The 18,599-nt window shown below is 41.4% G+C and overlaps 1 protein-coding gene across 4 annotated transcripts; it reads right to left on the reverse strand.

Moving 5' to 3' along the window:
- Window positions 1-61: 61 nt before the first annotated feature.
- Window positions 62-15,428, reverse strand: slmapb (sarcolemma associated protein b). 4 transcript variants are annotated; one of them, XM_031803445.1, is made up of 11 exons: window positions 15,287-15,406; window positions 15,061-15,170; window positions 14,675-14,731; window positions 9,039-9,164; window positions 8,742-8,816; window positions 7,058-7,363; window positions 5,957-6,206; window positions 5,285-5,456; window positions 2,802-2,936; window positions 1,452-1,539; window positions 62-1,055 (listed from the first exon to the last, which is right to left on the reverse strand). In XM_031803445.1, exons 3-10 carry the CDS (start codon window positions 14,721-14,723, stop codon window positions 1,456-1,458), a joined length of 1,197 nt encoding a protein of 398 aa, XP_031659305.1. In that variant the 5' UTR covers window positions 14,724-14,731; window positions 15,061-15,170; window positions 15,287-15,406; the 3' UTR covers window positions 62-1,055; window positions 1,452-1,455. The 4 variants fall into 4 exon arrangements, with proteins under 4 accessions (XP_031659305.1, XP_031659306.1, XP_031659307.1 ...); XM_031803446.1 differs by lacking the exon at window positions 1,452-1,539 and having other exon boundaries at window positions 15,287-15,428; XM_031803447.1 differs by lacking the exon at window positions 15,287-15,406 and having other exon boundaries at window positions 7,091-7,363.
- Between the last annotated feature and the right edge of the window lie 3,171 nt (window positions 15,429-18,599).

Here is an 18,599-nt window from a genome sequence, read left to right on the forward strand (position 1 = left end):
GCTCCACTTATTGTATAATATGTGGTACTATCAGGGTAATGGAGAAAAATAATCATGATCATGAGATTTAGAAGGTTTAATTAAGGTCACACAAAGTACATTTTAGAGCAAATAGTTTTACTTCAAACTTAAACTATACCATCACCTATCTTTTTCAAAATACAGTATACTTCGCACAATTATTTACATTTGAAAAAGCAATGCTTGAATTACAATATATTTTGTGGTGAATTTAATTGGATGACAAATGAATTGATACTAGAGGTTTAAATTGCATGCAAACATTGATTAAAAAGGGAGGTAGGCCTACTGAATAGTCAACAGTTAACATCAAATTGAGGGGGAACTTATAACTTCTTGGCCTCAAGATAATTAATCTCTGGTTATTCCTTAACCGTTTTTACCAGAATTATGTGAGTGAGTGTATGCAAATGATCTAAGATCATTCACCATGTATTCACACAGAGCTTAGGCGTTGCAATGCAGCAAATTAAAGTTTAAGGTGAATTTACACATTTTACTGGACTGTAAAACAAAGTGTTTAGGGCAGTTGGACCTCGAAGACAGGTCTTTCTGCAGTAATATTAATCATTATTAGTGAGGATAACAGTGTACAGTATCTTTAGCCTATATTCATTGTTGAAATCCTATTAGTAGATAGAGTCCTAATGTAAAACATAAAGAGAAAACCAAAAATGCATTTATGAGTTTCTGAAATTATACATTTAGGAAGATTGAACTGGTCTTTAATTGTACAGTATATTTGATATTCATTTCTCAAATTTCTCTAAAATATATCAGTGAAACTATATAAGTATTAAACTAAAGGGCTCTCCTTTTTAAAACATCTGAACATGAGTAAACAACTGAACAGATCAGGAGGCAATTCATTTAATAGGTTTAGTGTACAGAAGTCTGACCATATGTACGTATGTGTGCACTAATATCCTTGTGTGTGTATGTGTGTCTCACACTCAGGTCCTGGCGTAGAGCACAGCAGCAGTCATAGTCGCTACCACGGCAACTGCATGAGGCACCCAGACGATCCATCCACTCTGAAATAGGAAGTGACACAAACTGAAACACTGACCTCAGCACCGTCTGACAGGCTGCTCTAGCCCTTTAATAGCACCTGATTGGCCAAAGCTGTCATGGAATGCACAGAGAACAATGACGGTTGAAAGCAACATGTTCACGTAGAGCAAGACGAGACAAAAATCAGCCCATAGAAAGAGAGATTTGTTAGATATTAATGATCCAGGCAAGAGGAGAAGATGTCATATTAGAAATGTTAGTTCTGTCATGGGGAGACATCATATTTTCCTCAGTATTTCAGAGGAACGAGAGAGACTTTTCAATTTCGAGACTTGAGATTTGTTTCATGCAGTGTGCTGACAGAGACAAATAATGCGAGATGTAGGCCGGGTTGATTGGACAGGAGTACGGTGTACCTTTCTACCACAATGCGCCGAAGCACCAATACAGCAAAGCCAGGATAAGGCCGATGAGTATGGCTTGGACAGGCAGCAATAGGGAGGTCTACAGGAGGGAAGGGATATAAAGACATCATTGGGAATGGGTGAGTTTGACCCCAGGAGAGTGGGTCAACTCATCAAATATACTGAGTGTATTAAACATTAAGAACACCTGCTCTTTCCATGACATTGACTGACCAGGTGAATCAAGTTGTATTTTTTTATTTTTACATTTAACCTTTATTTAACTAGGCAAGTCAGTTTAGAACAAATTGTTGTTTACAATGACGGCCTACTCCGGTCAAACCCGGACGACGCTGGGCCAATTGTGCGCCTCCCTATGGGACTCCCAATCACGGCCGGATGTGATACAGCCTAGATTTGAACATTGTACTGTGGTGACGATTCTTGCACTGAGATGTAGTGCCTTAGACCGCTGAGCCACTCAGGAAAGGTTAAAAGGTTAAAGCTATGATCCCTTATTGATGTCAATTGTTAAATCAATTGTTAAATCCATTTCAGAGGAGAGACAATTGAGACATGGCTTGTGTATGTGTGCCATTTAGAGGTTGAATGGGCAAAAGATTTAAGTGCCTTTGAACGGGGTATGGTAGTAGGTGCCAGGCGCACCGTTTTAAGTGTGTCAAGAACTGTAATGCTGCTGGGTTTTTCCCACTCAACAATTTCTCGTGTGTATCAAGAATGGTCCCCCACCCAAAGGACATCAGCCAACTTGACACAACTGTGGGAAGCATTGGAGCCAACATGGGCCAGCATCCCTGTGGAACGCTTTCAATACCTCGTAGAGTCCATGTCCTGACGAATTTAGGCTGTTCTGAGGGGAAAAGTGGATGCAATTCAAAATCAGGAAGTTGTTCCTAATATTTTGTACACTCAGCGTATATTGATATTGGTACATAAAATACACAACACAATATGTATGTGACCATATTCTAACATACTACAAGCGTGTCCAAGCGTGTCTAAGTCTAGAAGTAATAGTCAAGGGACAAGCTGGTTGGGAGGAGGTGGGGAGCAGTTGTGGTGTGATTAGAAAGGCTCTGGTGAACACCTGTTGTATCCTGTGCACGTGTCGAATAAACTCTGAAACATTTCAACTTGAAACTCAAAGGAAGGGGTAGCCTGCTACGGGTGATGCTTGAAGTCAATTTCATCTGAACTCATCTCAACTCAACATTTGAATTCAACCCAACATTTCCAAAACATATATATTCACAGAATGCATGTTGAAGATGATTCATGCAAAATTCCTCTCTCTTCTTAGTCGCAGTATATTTTTTTAAGTCTTGATAGTGGGTAACTCACTTTGTTTCCTTTCTCCCGCAGCATTTTCAGGTCAGCTTTACACTCCTCAAGCTCATCAGTGATCGACTGCTTTTCCTGTTCGGTCCTCTCAAACTTCTCCTTCAGGTCTGACAGCTCAGTCTGCGTCTCTTCGTACTGAAAACAGAGGTTATAAATATTACAGGGCATTCATAAAACATCCATAGTTTGAGCAACCGTAAAGATTCTGTTTCAAATGGGATAAAACGGCGGTTGTAAAAGTCCAGGCCCTCATCAAATACTTTGAACAAATACTTCCTTCCTCCCTTCTGTCATGACGTTGGCCTCTTTGGGTATAGCAAGCCCATCCCCCTCTCCCTGCCTCCCCCTTTTCTCCTTCAACTAGGTTGCTGTGGTCAGAGAGACGTCATAAATTCCTGAGAATCTCCTCATGGACACACAGTATAGAGAGAGTAGATTTTCATGGAGAACAAAGGAAATCGTTCCACCTCACAGAACTTGAGGTACGAACAAATTTCATGTTCCGGAGAAAGTATAAAAGATTGGTGAAGAATCCAGCTACGAACTGGTCAGTTTGTCACAACTTGGGGAAGCTCATGGGAGACGGTGTGGCCACATTACCATAACACTGTTTATATAATAGCCTTAGATACGAGGTTTACATCTAATTGTTGTATAAAATGAATGAGTGAGTATGATACTGTTTACACAATTTTACAATGTGATTTTGGACTGTTTAATGAAGGAAAACTCAAAAAGGGAATTGGATTTGAACTAAATCAGAGGACCGCCCCTGAGCCCAGTTAGGGTCAGACATCCTGGGACAGCCTTTTTCTGCCATTCCGATTAAAACCCCCACTCTGGTTTTTGATCAGCAGACCGAGCTTACCTTAATTACGAGATGGCTAAAGGTTGCAGACCACGATTTTCTCAATCAAGTGAGGACAAAAGGTTGCAGACCATTGCTGAATCTTTTAACCATACCACGTGGTTAAACTCTTAGACTATCGATACTGACAGAATAAGAACAAGTCTTTGATATTAATTACTAGTTTGCAGCTAGGAATTCAGTATCATTGAACGCGAAGAACGACAACCGCCAAAACATCCATTCTATAATGAAACGAATGAATGTCACTCTGAACTATTCACTATAACCACGACAGAGAGAGAGAGGGAGAGATGGACAATTCTACAAAAGAAATGAACTTTTCACCAGCGATCAAGACAACACACTGAGAGTAAATCTATATATTGGTTGCAATTGTTCCCGAATGAGTGAGCGTTCATGTGAAAAAGGATTAGCATTTCAATTGTTATAATTATCACTTTGTAGTGACTTCTTAGTCGATCCCCACTTCCCCTTTTGTCTAACAAGCCGCAATGCCGGTTTAGCCCACTAGGGCACATTCTCATTTCATGTAACCACATTTACCTTGTTTGTTTGTTTATGAATTTCTGTGAATTACTTAGTTAGTAATAAATAAATTATTTAAGACAATTGATGTATGGATGACTCATGGTGAAGACTAGGTTCGTGCAGATAACCAACAATTTACGACGTTTGGAATGAGACTAACGTGAGGTAAAGTAAATAATTCATTAACCAGAAGACTATGGATCAGATATGAAAATATCTGAAAGGTTATATTTGGAAATTCTAACCTTGTAATCTGAATATTTTTCCTTGGTGCCCCGACTTCCTAGTTAATTAGTTACATGATTAATCAGTTGATCGTAAAGATAGTAAAGACACGACACTTCCATGAAGTGACCACTGGGCTAAGAAGATAGGATTGTGATCCTTATGGGTTCCACTATATACTTAAACAATAATGGCCAAGGGGGTGTGGTATATTATTTACATTGGTAACCAGTTTATAATAGCAATAAGGCACCTCAGGGGTTTGTGGTATATGGCCAATATACCACGGCTAAGGGCTGTGTCCAGGCACTCTGCTTTGTGTCGTGCATAAGAACAGCCCTTAGCCATGGTATATTGGCCATACAGTGCCTTGCGAAAGTATTCGGCCCCCTTGAACTTTGCGACCTTTTGCCACATTTCAGGCTTCAAACATAAAGATATAAAACTGTATTTTTTTGTGAAGAATCAACAACAAGTGGGACACAATCATGAAGTGGAACGACATTTATTGGATATTTCAAACTTTTTTAACAAATCAAAAACTGAAAAATTGGGCGTGCAAAATTATAAGTTCAAGGGGGCCGAATACTTTCGCAAGGCACTGTATACCACAAACCCCTGAGGTGCCTTATTGCTATATAAACTGGTTACCAATGTAATTAGAGCAGGAAAAACTTTTTTTTTGTTGTCATAACCGTGGTACACGGTCTGATATACCATGGCTGTCAGCCAATCAACATTCAGGGTTCAAATCACCTAGTTTATAATGTAGCTTTAAAAAAAAACTTATCCAGTCATGTCAGATCATAGATCAGGGATTACTTCAAGGAAGGGAGGAAGACAGCATGCATGTGCCCACCTCTCTCTGCAGATCCTTGGTGCGGCTGTCTGACTGGTCCAGCTGGCTCTGAAGTTTGGTGTTGTCCTGCTGGTGCTGCTCCTGCTGGGCCCCCAGCCTCTTCTCCATCTCCCCCTGAGAGAGCTCCAGGGCCTTCAGAATGCTGCCCAGCTCAGCACTCTGGGCACGTGAGCTGGGGGAGAGAGAGGGGTTGAAAGAGAGAGAGAGAGAGAGAGAGAGAGAGAGACAGAGGTTCAGGAACAGTGTTACTGTCTATGAATGATTTGTAGACCAATGTATTCTAATTGTGACCATTTCAATGTCAAATGTATTGGTCTGTTAATGTGTGTGTGTGTGTGTGTGTGTGTGTGTGTGTGTGTGTGTGTGTGTGTGTGTGTGTGTGTGTGTGTGTGTGTGTGTGTGTGTGTGTGTGTGTGTGTGTGTGTGTGTGTGTGTGTGTGTGTGTGTGTGTGTGTGTGCGTGTATATGTATATATGTCTGTGTATGTCGGTGTGTGCACGAAAGAAAGAGTCAAAGATAACTGGGCATTAGAGTAAGGGAGAGTGTGAGAGTGGCAGAGACAGACGTGCAAATACTGGGACCATTTTTGAGTTGAGTTGCGCACCGTCAAATCTGTGTATGATGTTTAGGCACAGATGCTCTTGCCAGTTGTGTTTCAGACTACAGACTGACCTGGCCAAATCCTTCTCTAGCTCCTTTTGCTTCTTCAGCATGGCCTCTTTCTCTGAGCGCATGACAGAACTCTCATTCTGTAGGTTCCCCTTCTCCTTCTGGTGAGCCCTGAGCAGTTCCTCCTTCTCCGCCCTGAGGGCAGCACTCTCCTTCTGGTGTGTATTCAGCACTTCCTGTTTCTCCAAGCGCAGGGATGACACCTCCCTCTGGAGGCTGGTGCACTCCCTCTGCATGGACTCCATTTCACCTGCTGTAGAAAACCATAGGGATGCTCAGACGTGGCATTATATCACAGCCTGGGTGATTGTCTGTTTCTGCTTCAGCCAACTCCTTGATACTTTCAGTAAAACTATTTAGTCAGTCTATTCAGGGCTAATTAGCTGCCCAAACTAAGTTGATGTGGATATACTTTCATATGGATGCAACTTTGTGTACAAATGCTTTATAAATCACATAACACTCATTATTACAGATAAATATTGTGTGTACAGAATATCAATATTTGTTATGTATTTTCTATGCACTGTATATGTAGTACCTTGCAGTGGTTGAAAAAGTACCCAATTGTCATACTTGGGTAAAAGTAAAGATACCTTAATAGAAAATTACTAAAGTAAAAAGTGAGACACCCAGTAAAATCCTACTTGAGTAAAAGTAAAAGCATTTGGTTTGAAATATACTTTACATATCAAAAGTAAATGCTAAAATATTCTTAAGTATCAAAAGTAAATGTAAAAGTATAAATCATTTCAAGTTCCTGATATTAAGCAAACCAAATGGCATGCTTTTCTGGATAGCCAGGGGCACAGTCCAACACTCAGACATAAAAAAGCATGTGTGTTTAATGAGTCCGCTAGATTAGATGCAGTGGGGATGGCCAGGGATTTTCTCTTTAAGTGAGTGAATTAGACAATCGTCCTGTCCTGCTAAGCATTCAAAATGTAACAAGTACTTGTGGGTGTCAGGGAAAATGTATGGAATAAAAAGTATATTATTTTCTTCACGAATGTAGTGAAGTAAAAGTAAAAGTACAGATACCCAAAAAACAACTTAAGTAGTACTTCAAAGTATTTTTACTTAAGAACTTTACACCACTGGTACCTTGTGACTCGGCAGCCTTCTGCCACTGCTTACTCTGCTGCTGTAGGTCACCTTGCAGGCCGTTAATCTCACGCTCGTACTTGCTGGCTGTCTCTCGCCACTTCTCCATATCCTTGGAGACGGTTGCTAGGTTACCCTGGACCGTAGAGACCTCCCGCTTCCAATCGGCGGTGGCAGCATCAAGGGTGCGACGCAGAGTCTTCACTTCTTCTCGGGATTTGTGCAGTTCATCTTGTGAACTCAGGGAGGCGCTGTCTTTCTGTTCTCTAAGGACCCCCAGCTCGTCCTGTAGCTGTCGCAGCTGGCCTGCTCACACAGAAGACAGTGGACATTTTTAAGGAGGAGAAGAGTTATATCAAGGCCGGTCCTTGCTGTTCTGCCCCAGCAAAACTAGAATAGTCCCAGTAAGCAAAATTATGTTGAAAATACATATTTTTCCAGATGTTGAAGTTAGGTTACATTTAGGTTCTAAATGAAAGGTGAAAAGATATTTTCCATGTTTAAAATACATATTTTCCAGAAAGTTGAAAAGGCATATTTTCCTGATGCAAAAAATACCTATTTTCAGGACATTGAAATCAGGAACATTTTCTGTTGACATTTTTTTGTCATTTAGCAGACGGTCTAAGAGTGACTTACGGGAGCAATTAGGGTTGAGTGCCCTGCTCAAAGGCACATCAACAGATTTTCACCTAGTCAGCTCAAGGATTCAAACCAGCAACCTTTCAGTTACTGTCCCAACGCTCTTAACCGCTAGGCTACCTGCCACCCATGAACTATTGCTTGCTCTAGTGGTTACCCTCAACAGCTCAGGAAACCTGGGCACATGGAAAAGGCTAATACTGACGTCAACACTTGCTACAGTGGTCCCTAACAGTAAGTCATGCCCCCTTCTCTGGCCAGACAGAGCCCAACCATTGTGTCCGAAGGGCTGGGTGAGTCTGCCTTGGGGTCTGAAGCCATAGTGAGGCGGACATGGAGGGCCGTTTTATCCTTTACCGGGCCCCATCTTCTTCTGCTTGGGCCCTGGAGGACGTCACAAAGGAGCAGCTGGGTAGATCACCTGGTGTGTGGCGCGATTTCGGGAGACGGTAGGGGAGGGACGATTTCCCTGAGGTCACTATCCTCATCTGAGGATGAACCGGAGTGGTAGTCAGACGTCACCCTCTACACAGCGCTGGTCACCTTAGTCACATCCTCATCACTATCACTGTTCTGAATGAAAGTTGAAAATACTTGTTTTCCAGATGTTGAAAATATGTATTTTACAGATGTTGAAATGTTGAAATGAAGCTAATTTTTGGTTCTGAATGATAGTTTAATATATGTAATTTATAGAAGTCTATGTTTAGGCCAAATCAAGGCTGGTCCAGACCGGACAAAATCTGAACCAAACATAAACAGCTTTGGATGTGGAAATCAAGGCCGGTCCGGTACTGCACCAACAAAAGACATCCAAAAGGCGTTGAAGCTCTCTCTATCTCACAGGACTGAACCAACAACCCAACTACACACAAACTTTAACCACATATACAGTAGCCTAGATTCATGAACAGTCACGCATACAAACAAAAATCCAGCTCTACCCACACACATTCCTACACATTTCTCACACACCCCAAAGTAATTCTAGTAAGGAAGATCCAAGGCAACTTCAAACACACACACTTTGGTCTATAGCTACCGTGTAGGAATTTCAACTGTTTTGCAGACTCGTCAGCTTGCTGCTTGTTGGCTCTCCTCTCCTCCTCCAGGAGACCTATAATGTATGACACAGATAATACAATAAGTGAACTTCTCTAACTATGAACATTCACTGCTGCAGCTGTTGTGTGAAGGTGTGTATGCTTGTGCCTGTTATCTTTGTACAGTATTGGATAATGTCTGTAAGTCGCTTTGGATAAAAGCCAAATGCTCAATGGCATATATTACTATTATAATCCACTGTTGGGTGAGTGTCATTCCCAAGCTTTTCCATTACCTTGCAGTTCCATGCATTTCAGTTTTCCTGTGTTGGAGAGCTCCTGGGCCTCACGAAGCTCCACGTTCAGATTCTTGATGACTTTCTCTGAGTCACTTGTTCCCGTGTTGGATCGGTTCATCTCATCTGGGAAAGGAATGGAGGTAAATACAGTGTTCAGCAGAGGACAGACCGACATGACAGGGTGGAGACTTACATTGCATATGGAAAGTATTCAGACCCCTTGACATTTTCCATATTTCTTTACGTTACAGCTTTCTTCTAAAATTGCTAAAATCATCCTGAGCGCTCTGGAGCTGGTTTTCATCAAGAATCTCGCAGTACTTCGCTCCGTTCATCTTCCCCTCGACCCTGACAAATCTGCCAGCCCCTGTGTAACAGTATAGCTTCCGTCCCTCTCCTCGCCCCAACCTGGGCTCGAACCAGGGACCCTCTGCACACATCAACAACAGTCACCCACGAAGCATCGTGACCCATCGCTCCACAAAAGCCGCAGCCCTTGCAGAACAAGGGGAACCACTACTTCAAGGTCTCAAAGCGAGTGACGTCACCGATTGAAATGCTATTAGCGTTCACCACCGCTAACTAGCTAGCCATTTCACATTGGTTACACCTACTACTGAAAAACATCCCCACAGCATGATGCTGCCACCACCATGCTTCACCATACAGTTGGTGTCAGGTTTCTTCCAGATGTGACACTTGGCATTCAGGCCAATCTTGGTTTCAATCTTGGTTTCATCAGACCAGAGAATCTTGTTTCTCATGGTCTGAGAGTCTTTAGGTGCCTTTTGGCATGTGCGTTTTACTGAGTGGCTTCTGTCTGGCCTTCTGGAAGGTTCTCCCAGAGTGTCAGAGTGACCATTGGGTTCTTGGTCACCTCCCTGATCATGGCCCTTCTCCTCTGATTGCTCAGTTTGGCCTGGGGGCCAGCTCTAGAAAGAGTCTTGGTGGTTCCAAACTTATTCCATTTAAGAATGATGAAGGCCACTGTGTTCTTGGACCTTCAATGCTGCAGAAATGTTTTGGAACCCTTCCCCACATCTGTGCCTTGACACAATCCTATCTCGGAGCTCTACAAACAATTCCTTCGACCTCATGGCTTGGTTTTTGCTCTGACATGCACTGTGGGACCTTATATAGACAGGTGTGCGCCTTTCCAAATCATGTCCAATCAATTGAATTTACCACAAGTGAACTCCAATCAAGTTGTAGAAACATCTCAAGGACGATCAATGGAAACAGGATCAGTGGTGGATAAAGTACCCAATTGTCATACTTGAGTAAAAAGTAAAGATACCTTAAAAGAAAATGACTCAAGTAAAAGTGGAAGTGACCCAGTAAAATACTACTTGAGTAAAAGTCTAAAAGTATTTGGTTTTAAATGTACTTAAGTATCAAAAGTAAATGTAATCGCTAAAATATATTTAAGTATCAAAAGTAAAAGTATAAATAATTTCAAATTCCTTATATTAAGCAAACCAGATGGCACAATTTTCTAAATTTTTTAATTAACGGATAGCCAGGGGCTTCAACACTCAGACATAATTTACAAACAAACCATTTGTGTTTAGTGAGTCTGCCAGATCAGTGGCAGTAGGGATGACATGGGATGTTCTCTGTTTAGTGAGTCTGCCAGATCAGTGGCAGTAGGGATGACATGGGATGTTCTCTGTTTAGTGAGTCTGCCAGATCAGTGGCAGTAGGGATGACATGGGATGTTCTCTGTTTAGTGAGTCTGCCAGATCAGTGGCAGTAGGGATGACATGGGATGTTCTCTGTTTAGTGAGTTTGCCAGATCAGTGGCAGTAGGGATGACATGGGATGTTCTCTGTTTAGTGAGTCTGCCAGATCAGTGGCAGTAGGGATGACATGGGATGTTCTCTGTTTAGTGAGTCTGCCAGATCAGTGGCAGTAGGGATGACATGGGATGTTCTCTGTTTAGTGAGTCTGCCAGATCAGTGGCAGTAGGGATGACATGGGATGTTCTCTGTTTAGTGAGTCTGCCAGATCAGTGGCAGTAGGGATGACATGGGATGTTCTCTGTTTAGTGAGTTTGCCAGATCAGTGGCAGTAGGGATGACATGGGATGTTCTCTGTTTAGTGAGTCTGCCAGATCAGTGGCAGTAGGGATGACATGGGATGTTCTCTGTTTAGTGAGTCTGCCAGATCAGAGGCAGTAGGGATGACATGGGATGTTCTCTGTTTAGTGAGTCTGCCAGATCAGTGGCAGTAGGGATGACATGGGATGTTCTCTGTTTAGTGAGTCTGCCAGATCAGAGGCAGTAGGGATGACATGGGATGTTCTCTGTTTAGTGAGTCTGCCAGATCAGAGGCAGTAGGGATGACATGGGATGTTCTCTGTTTAGTGAGTCTGCCAGATCAGTGGCAGTAGGGATGACATGGGATGTTCTCTGTTTAGTGAGTCTGCCAGATCAGAGGCAGTAGGGATGACATGGGATGTTCTCTTGATATGTGCGTGCATTAGACAATTTTCCTGTCCTGCTAAGCATTCAAAACTAGTACTTTTGGGTGTCAGGGAGAATTTAAAGAGTAAAAAGTACATTATTTTGTTTAGGAATGTAGTGGAGTAAAAGTAAAAGTCGTCAAAAATATAAATAGTCAAGTAAAGTACAGATACCCAAAAAAACGACTTAGTACTTTAAAGTCTTTTTACTTAAGTACTTTACACCACTGAACAGGATGCACCTGAGCTCAATTTCGAGTCTCATAGCAAAGTGTCTGAATACTTATGTAAATAAGGCCTTTCTGTTTTTAATATTTTATAAATGTGCAAAAATGTCAAAAGCCTGTTTTTGATGTTTTGCCCAATTTATTCAATTTTAGAATAAGGCTATAGTCAAGGGGTCTGAATACTTTCCCAATCCACTGTATCTACAGTAGGGGAAAATGAGGGGAAATGTTCTCGTAAAATTATAGATGACTGACATTAGCCACATGTGGTCTGGTACTTTCTATGACCCTCGTTAGGCCTTTGCGAGATTCCAAACCTAATGTCAAACTTGACTGAATGTCTGACTCTCTGGACTATTTTGCCTCCCCACTCCCTGCCAACAGATTACATTTAGCCATGGATGAAATGTGAGATAATTTCCCAAGATGACCAAAAATTTGACTATTACATGAACTAATTACATCCCAAAAATAGAATAATGAATAATGTCATCTGAACTCACATATTGGGGTCCGCTTATATTAGCGGGCACTTATAGTAGTCAAGCCCTTTGATGTACCCTCAAAGTAATCACATTTCTCACAGTTTCAAAGCAATGACCTCTACTGACTATGATTTCATAGGTCGAAAAGATGACTAGTAGAGAAAGCAACGCATAACTCTCTCTCAAAATAGATGGAATAAAACCCAGCTAAAACTCTTCTTCTAATCTGCCAGGGCTGTAAAAAGAGACGACCTCATCCTAGATCAAGCGTTTGGCAGAGGCCAAAACAAGACGCCATAACAGATGGAGCCTGTGCACCATAAATGGAGATATAAGAGGGCTATGACATCACTGTGGCAGACACTGTATCAGTGTAGAAACTAACAATATGTTTCAGATAACAGACATGCACGCACAACCTCTCACACTCGCTAGCTCGTTTAAATACACATGTGCAAACGTTACTGTGGAATATTAGCTTTGACGTCAAACCAGAGAACTAATTAGAGATGTTAGTTATGCTAATAAATGTCCATAAACAAAGCAGTGTTTAGAGTCTGCTGGAGGCTGGTGGTGCACCCACCCCCCATCCCTGTTCAGGCACATGACCTCTCACTGTGTGTGAAGACAGGGAGGAATGCTCTGGCCTCTATCTGAGAGAGTGCGTGTGTGTGTTTGTGTGTGCGTGCATGTGCGTGCATGTGTGTGCATGTCTGTAAATGGCTGAATGAGCATGAGAATGTGTGTAGGTGTGTGTATGGATGTTTGCGCGGAGCATATGTCAGGAGCGAGTGAGCGAGTGAGTTTCGTTGTGTGTGTTTCTCTGAGGAAATGGATTCTTCGTGAGGAGCTGAGTGAGGTTAAATGTGTCCGTGTGTGTGAGAGAGAGCGAGAGAAACCGAGAGAGAGAAAGCAAGAGAGAGGGAGAGAGAGAGAGAAAGCAAGAGAGAAAGCAAGAGAGAGTGAGAGAGAGAAAGCAAGAGAGAGGGAGAGAAAGAGAGGCTGTGTGTGTGAGAGAATGTGTCCGGTAGTAACAGGATGTGTTAGCGCAGGGGTATCAAACATATGGCCTGTGGGCCCCAAAAAATACAAATAAAAAGCTATATTTAATTTAAAATCACTAAAACCAAATTGAAATGACAAATTACAATGTAGAAATTACAATGGACCTACCATACCGTTTCGTGACTGTGTTCAGCTCGCTAATAATCACCAAAATGAAAGCTAGACAGTCAGGGACCTTAGAAAATTCCAAAAACGGTTGAGGACTATTTTATGCAAATTCTGACCGTGAGGAATTATAACCAATTTTCAGTGCGGCCCTCCGGATCTCGTTAAAAACCGAACACGGCCCCCGGAATGTATTTTTTTGTTGACATCCCTAAGTTAAAGGTTTATCTCTCACTGACACATCATGGTTGGCCATTACTTCTTGGGATATTTGGTGTCATCAAATGATGCCGGATGAAAAAACACAACTATGGAATATTCCTTTCTACGTCTAAACATATTTCAGACTTGCTTGATCATCGACCATTACATTCCCTCATAGGCACCACAGAATGAATGTAATGAGAATCCTTCTAACCCTTTTTCTATTTTTACATCTCATCATGCTGAAGGCTATAGCCGTCATGCTCCATCCACCCTAATGTCTAAGCCCGCTACCATTGTGGCAGCCATTCAAAACTGAGTCAGAGGCTTCATGATTCCCTGACCGGTACTCTATTTGTATACATTAACACTCACAAAAAAATATTCTGGTCTAGGCCTGATGCTTTGGATTACAGCTACAGAATATACTGCAGGTGTAATGATTCCTATGTTATAAGGGTAACTTCATATTATTACACTCTGATGAGATTTACACTATAAACTGTGAAAAAAGATAACCCTAAGGTCAAATGTGTTATTGTTGTTATGGTGAATAGCCAATGTGTTCTGTATAGCCTATGTGACTAGTGGCATTACTAATTAATTGATCATGCACAATTGATTCACTCACAGACATGCATCAGGAACATACACAAGGTACTCCAGTGTCCTCTCTCAAATGTTAACTTCTTGTTAGAATGGGTTGTCAATCCTGTCAACCTAAATGTCAATACTGTCATTTAACAGTCATTTGAGTTGATCCCTAATGTATTAAAGGCTCCTTCAGATTACGGTTTGATTCCACTTGAAACCAGAGAACTGTGGCCCTAAACACAATGCCTTTTATAGCAATGCGAGCTCTTAAATGTCCTGTTTCCACACCCAGTCTTTCCTTTACAAAGTCTCTCTCTCTTTGACCCTTTCCTCCTCACTCGGCAACGAGGTCTGGGATGACTTGCACAAGTCAGTAATAGAATAGGAGATGACTAGTTAGAGACATCAGAAGTGATCCAACAGATCCCGGTCAGTTATAATAATCTGTCCAATTACATGTAATAAGAATAAAGAGAAGGTCTCACTCACCTTTAATGAGTGAGACCTTCATGGGTTCTTTCAGCTCCTGATGATCCATTTGCTTATCTGCAAAAAAGGATACATTATCATTTCATATGAGTACAGTGACTTTGCAAACAGTTCGGGGTGAGAGATGAGCTAACTTGAGAATAAAATATTAACAAAATATCATAGCAGAAGAAGAAATCAATAAAATAACATATGAAGCACAAGACTGAAAAATGTAATTGAATGTGAAATGAATGTGCATACAACGTACATTGAGGACTTTATGAAGAGATGTTGTATTACAATTCTATGAAAGGAATTAAAAATGAAAGGATAATAATTGAAAGTAATAAAGCCTATATAAATAAGTACATTACATTTCAAAACATATAATAATGTGATATTACCTCAGGTCAGGTGTTCTCTGCTATTATCAGTGCTGGGGCTACAGCAGTCCCTGGCATGAAGAATTCTTTCCAACTATCTGATTTTTCAGATGCGAAATGGAATAGTCCACCTGAAGAGGGGGACATCAAATGCAATAACAAAGACTATCCATCAGACTGCCAAGCTATTTTCCAAGGCATGTTAGGAAAATAACCACTGGTACAGTAAAAATGACTGGTTGATTACCTTGAAGGTAGTCAAAATCTAATGATAGAGGTCATCCAGATCAAAACAATAATTGTCACAAATAGTCCCCCCTCTTCATGGTGGAGGGTCCCAGTCTTTCCACACTAGGTCATGAATCTGACTGGGGCATCTCGGAAGCTGCAGCTGCATACTGAAACAGAGGGAGGTTTTGTTCAGGGAATGAGCTGCTCCCAGGCCAGTTGGTACTGATGTAGAAATGGGGGCTTAGCCTAACAATAGGACCTTCCAATGTGAGATTGTGTGAGAGTGGGTAGTGTGTGAGTGTATGAGTTTCGGAGTGTGTGTGTGTGTGTGTGTGTGTGTGTGTGTGTGTGTGTATGTGTGTCTGTGTGTGTGCCCTTGTTATGCCAAGTAGGGCGCTGCCATTTCCCTTTAATTTAACTCCATGCTGACCATATGTTTCCATAAGGATAAATTATGCTGCAACATTTTGAGCTCTGAAAGGGGTACTGTTGACAATAAAAGCAGGACATAGAATAAACAGAAACAAATTATGTGGAGTATGACATAATATAAACGCTGTAATGTTAGAAGTGGAGAATGCAACTAATACACTGAACTAATGTGGTGTGACATTACAAAGGTTAGGAGGCTTTGCCAGAAGTTCAGAATGGGACAGAATAATAAAAGAGATTTAGCAAAACCACAGAGACTAATCTAGGAAAACCATGAATCTAGGAAATACTGCCAGTACACTTCCCTGATACATGTGTACATATTGTAATATAAATTGTGCATTCCTTTATTATACTTATGCTAAAACATTGTATTATTTCTTATTGTTGTTGCATTGTGGAGAAGGAACCTGCAAAAAAGCATTTCATTGGACAGTGTATACCACGTGTATCCTGTACATTCAACTAATAAAACCTGAAACTACAGTCTCAAGGACAACCTAGAGAACTGTGACCAAAACAGAATGAAAAAATAGAATGAAAATACCACCAGGGTAATACTGCCACTCTGCTGTGCGTTTGTGTGTGTGACAACCAAGTACTGTGACTTCCACAGTACTACAACGTTTCTCCTCCTAGACTGAATGGATGCATTTGATCATCCATGTACAGATGAGTAGAAATGAAGAAGGGAGTTAATAAAATATTTCCTGTAGGGACCCAAGTTTTTTCTGACCTTGTGATGTGACCTGGAGTGGAGAAAATATGTAACCTAATTAAAGGGTTGAACTAGGGCCCAGTTTGTTCTAGTCAGGTCATGTGGTTACCCTTAAACATAGAACTAAATCTATATTAGGCCCTACCAGATCAATAAATTCTCATCAATGTCCACTTTAATACAACTTATACTGTATTGTGTATAAGCTGGAGACACACAATATATGGTTTTATATTTCCTAGAAGTATCCTGTGAGAAAAGGTAGAAAAGCAAGAGAGCTCTATACATAGACCTACAGAATAGTATGAACAAAAAAACGAGGAAAAAGAACAAGGTCACTTCAGTTAATTTCCCAGTTGAACCGTTTGGGAGTGTCTTATGATGAGATTTTGTAGAACTATCGCTAGAAAAACTCAAGACTAAGTCATCTCAAAAAATCCCTTCTTAATAATGAATACATGAATCCCAAACAAAACCTATTTTTTTATCCATTCTTCAACAATCTAAATATCTTCATTAACCCACTACCAAACCCCTTTATTCTGTGCTAGTCGAGCAAGTGACAATAAGGTATAAGCCTGCATCAATATTAGACAGAGGAAGAACTCAATTTCATATAGGCCTGCCTACCATCCTTTATTAGTGTACTCATTCCAGCGATCTCCACTGAACCCTAGCCTGAAGGCCCAGCATCATACTGCCCCCTTTTTCTCTCTCTCACAGAAGAACCATCAAACAGGCAAAGCATCAATACATGACTTCGATTGTATCCTACTACACCGGCTCTGACACTCGTCGGATGTGGCATGGTTTGACTCTTTCTCCTTGGTGAGGATCAAAGGTGCCAGATCATCTTGGCACATGGCAGACAGATAGCCAGACCCCCCCCCCCCCCTCCCACAGGAGAGGACAGGGGGGAGTTGGGTCAGTTTTATGACTTAACAGCCGGTCATAAATAGTTTGCAGAAACTCTCCTTCCTTGCCATGCAGTATTGGGAAAGAAATTAATTTATCTACAGAAGACCTTTGCCGCCTTAAAATTCTAATGGCCAGAGAATTAACTTTGGAACAATATTCATAAGACAGGAATGGTAAGAACAGTCCGTTGGGATCTAAAGAATAATCCTGTCATATGGTTTATTATTTTGTGATGTCACTAAGGGCGGTATGACAAAGTAACTGTAACTCTGAATGTGTACACATCCTACAGTGCCTTGCGAAAGTATTCGGCCCCCTTGAACTTTGTGACCTTTTGCCACATTTCAGGCTTCAAACATAAAGATATAAAACTGTATTTTTTTGTGAAGAATCAACAACAAGTGGGACACAGTCATGAAGTGGAATGACATTTATTGGTAATTTCAAACTTTTTTAACAAATCAAAAACTGAAAAATTGGGCGTGCAAAATTATTCAGCCCCTTTACTTTCAGTGCAGCAAACTCTCTCCAGAAGTTCAGTGAGGATCTCTGAATGATCCAATGTTGACCTAAATGACTAATGATGATAAATACAATCCACCTGTGTGTAATCAAGTCTCCGTATAAATGCACCTGCACTGTGATAGTCTCAGAGGTCCGTTAAAAGCGCAGAGAGCATCATGAAGAACAAGGAACACACCAGGCAGGTCCGAGATACTGTTGTGAAGAAGTTTAAAACCGGATTGGGATACAAAAAGATTTCCCAAGCTTTAAACATCCCAAAGAGCACTGTGCAAGCGATAATATTGAAATGGAAGGAGTATCAGACCACTGCAAATCTACCAAGACCTGGCCGTCCCTCTAAACTTTCAGCTCATACAAGGAGAAGACTGATCAGAGATGCAGCCAAGAGGCCCATGATCACTCTGGATGAACTGCAGAGATCTACAGCTGAGGTGGGAGACTCTGTCCATAGGACAACAATCAGTCGTATATTGCACAAATCTGGCCTTTATGGAAGAGTGGCAAGAAGAAAGCCATTTCTTAAAGATATCCATAAAGTGTCGTTTAAAGTTTGCCACAAGCCACCTGGGAGACACACCAAACATGTGGAAGAAGGTGCTCTGGTCAGATGAAACCAAAATTGAACTTTTTGGCAACAATGCAAAACGTTATGTTTGGCGTAAAAGCAACACAGGTCATCACCCATCCCCACTGTCAAACATGGTGGTGGCAGCATCATGGTTTTGGCCTGCTTTTC

Source organism: Oncorhynchus kisutch, linkage group LG24, assembly GCF_002021735.2.
Source record: "Oncorhynchus kisutch isolate 150728-3 linkage group LG24, Okis_V2, whole genome shotgun sequence".
NCBI classification, from domain to species: Eukaryota; Metazoa; Chordata; class Actinopteri; order Salmoniformes; family Salmonidae; genus Oncorhynchus; species Oncorhynchus kisutch.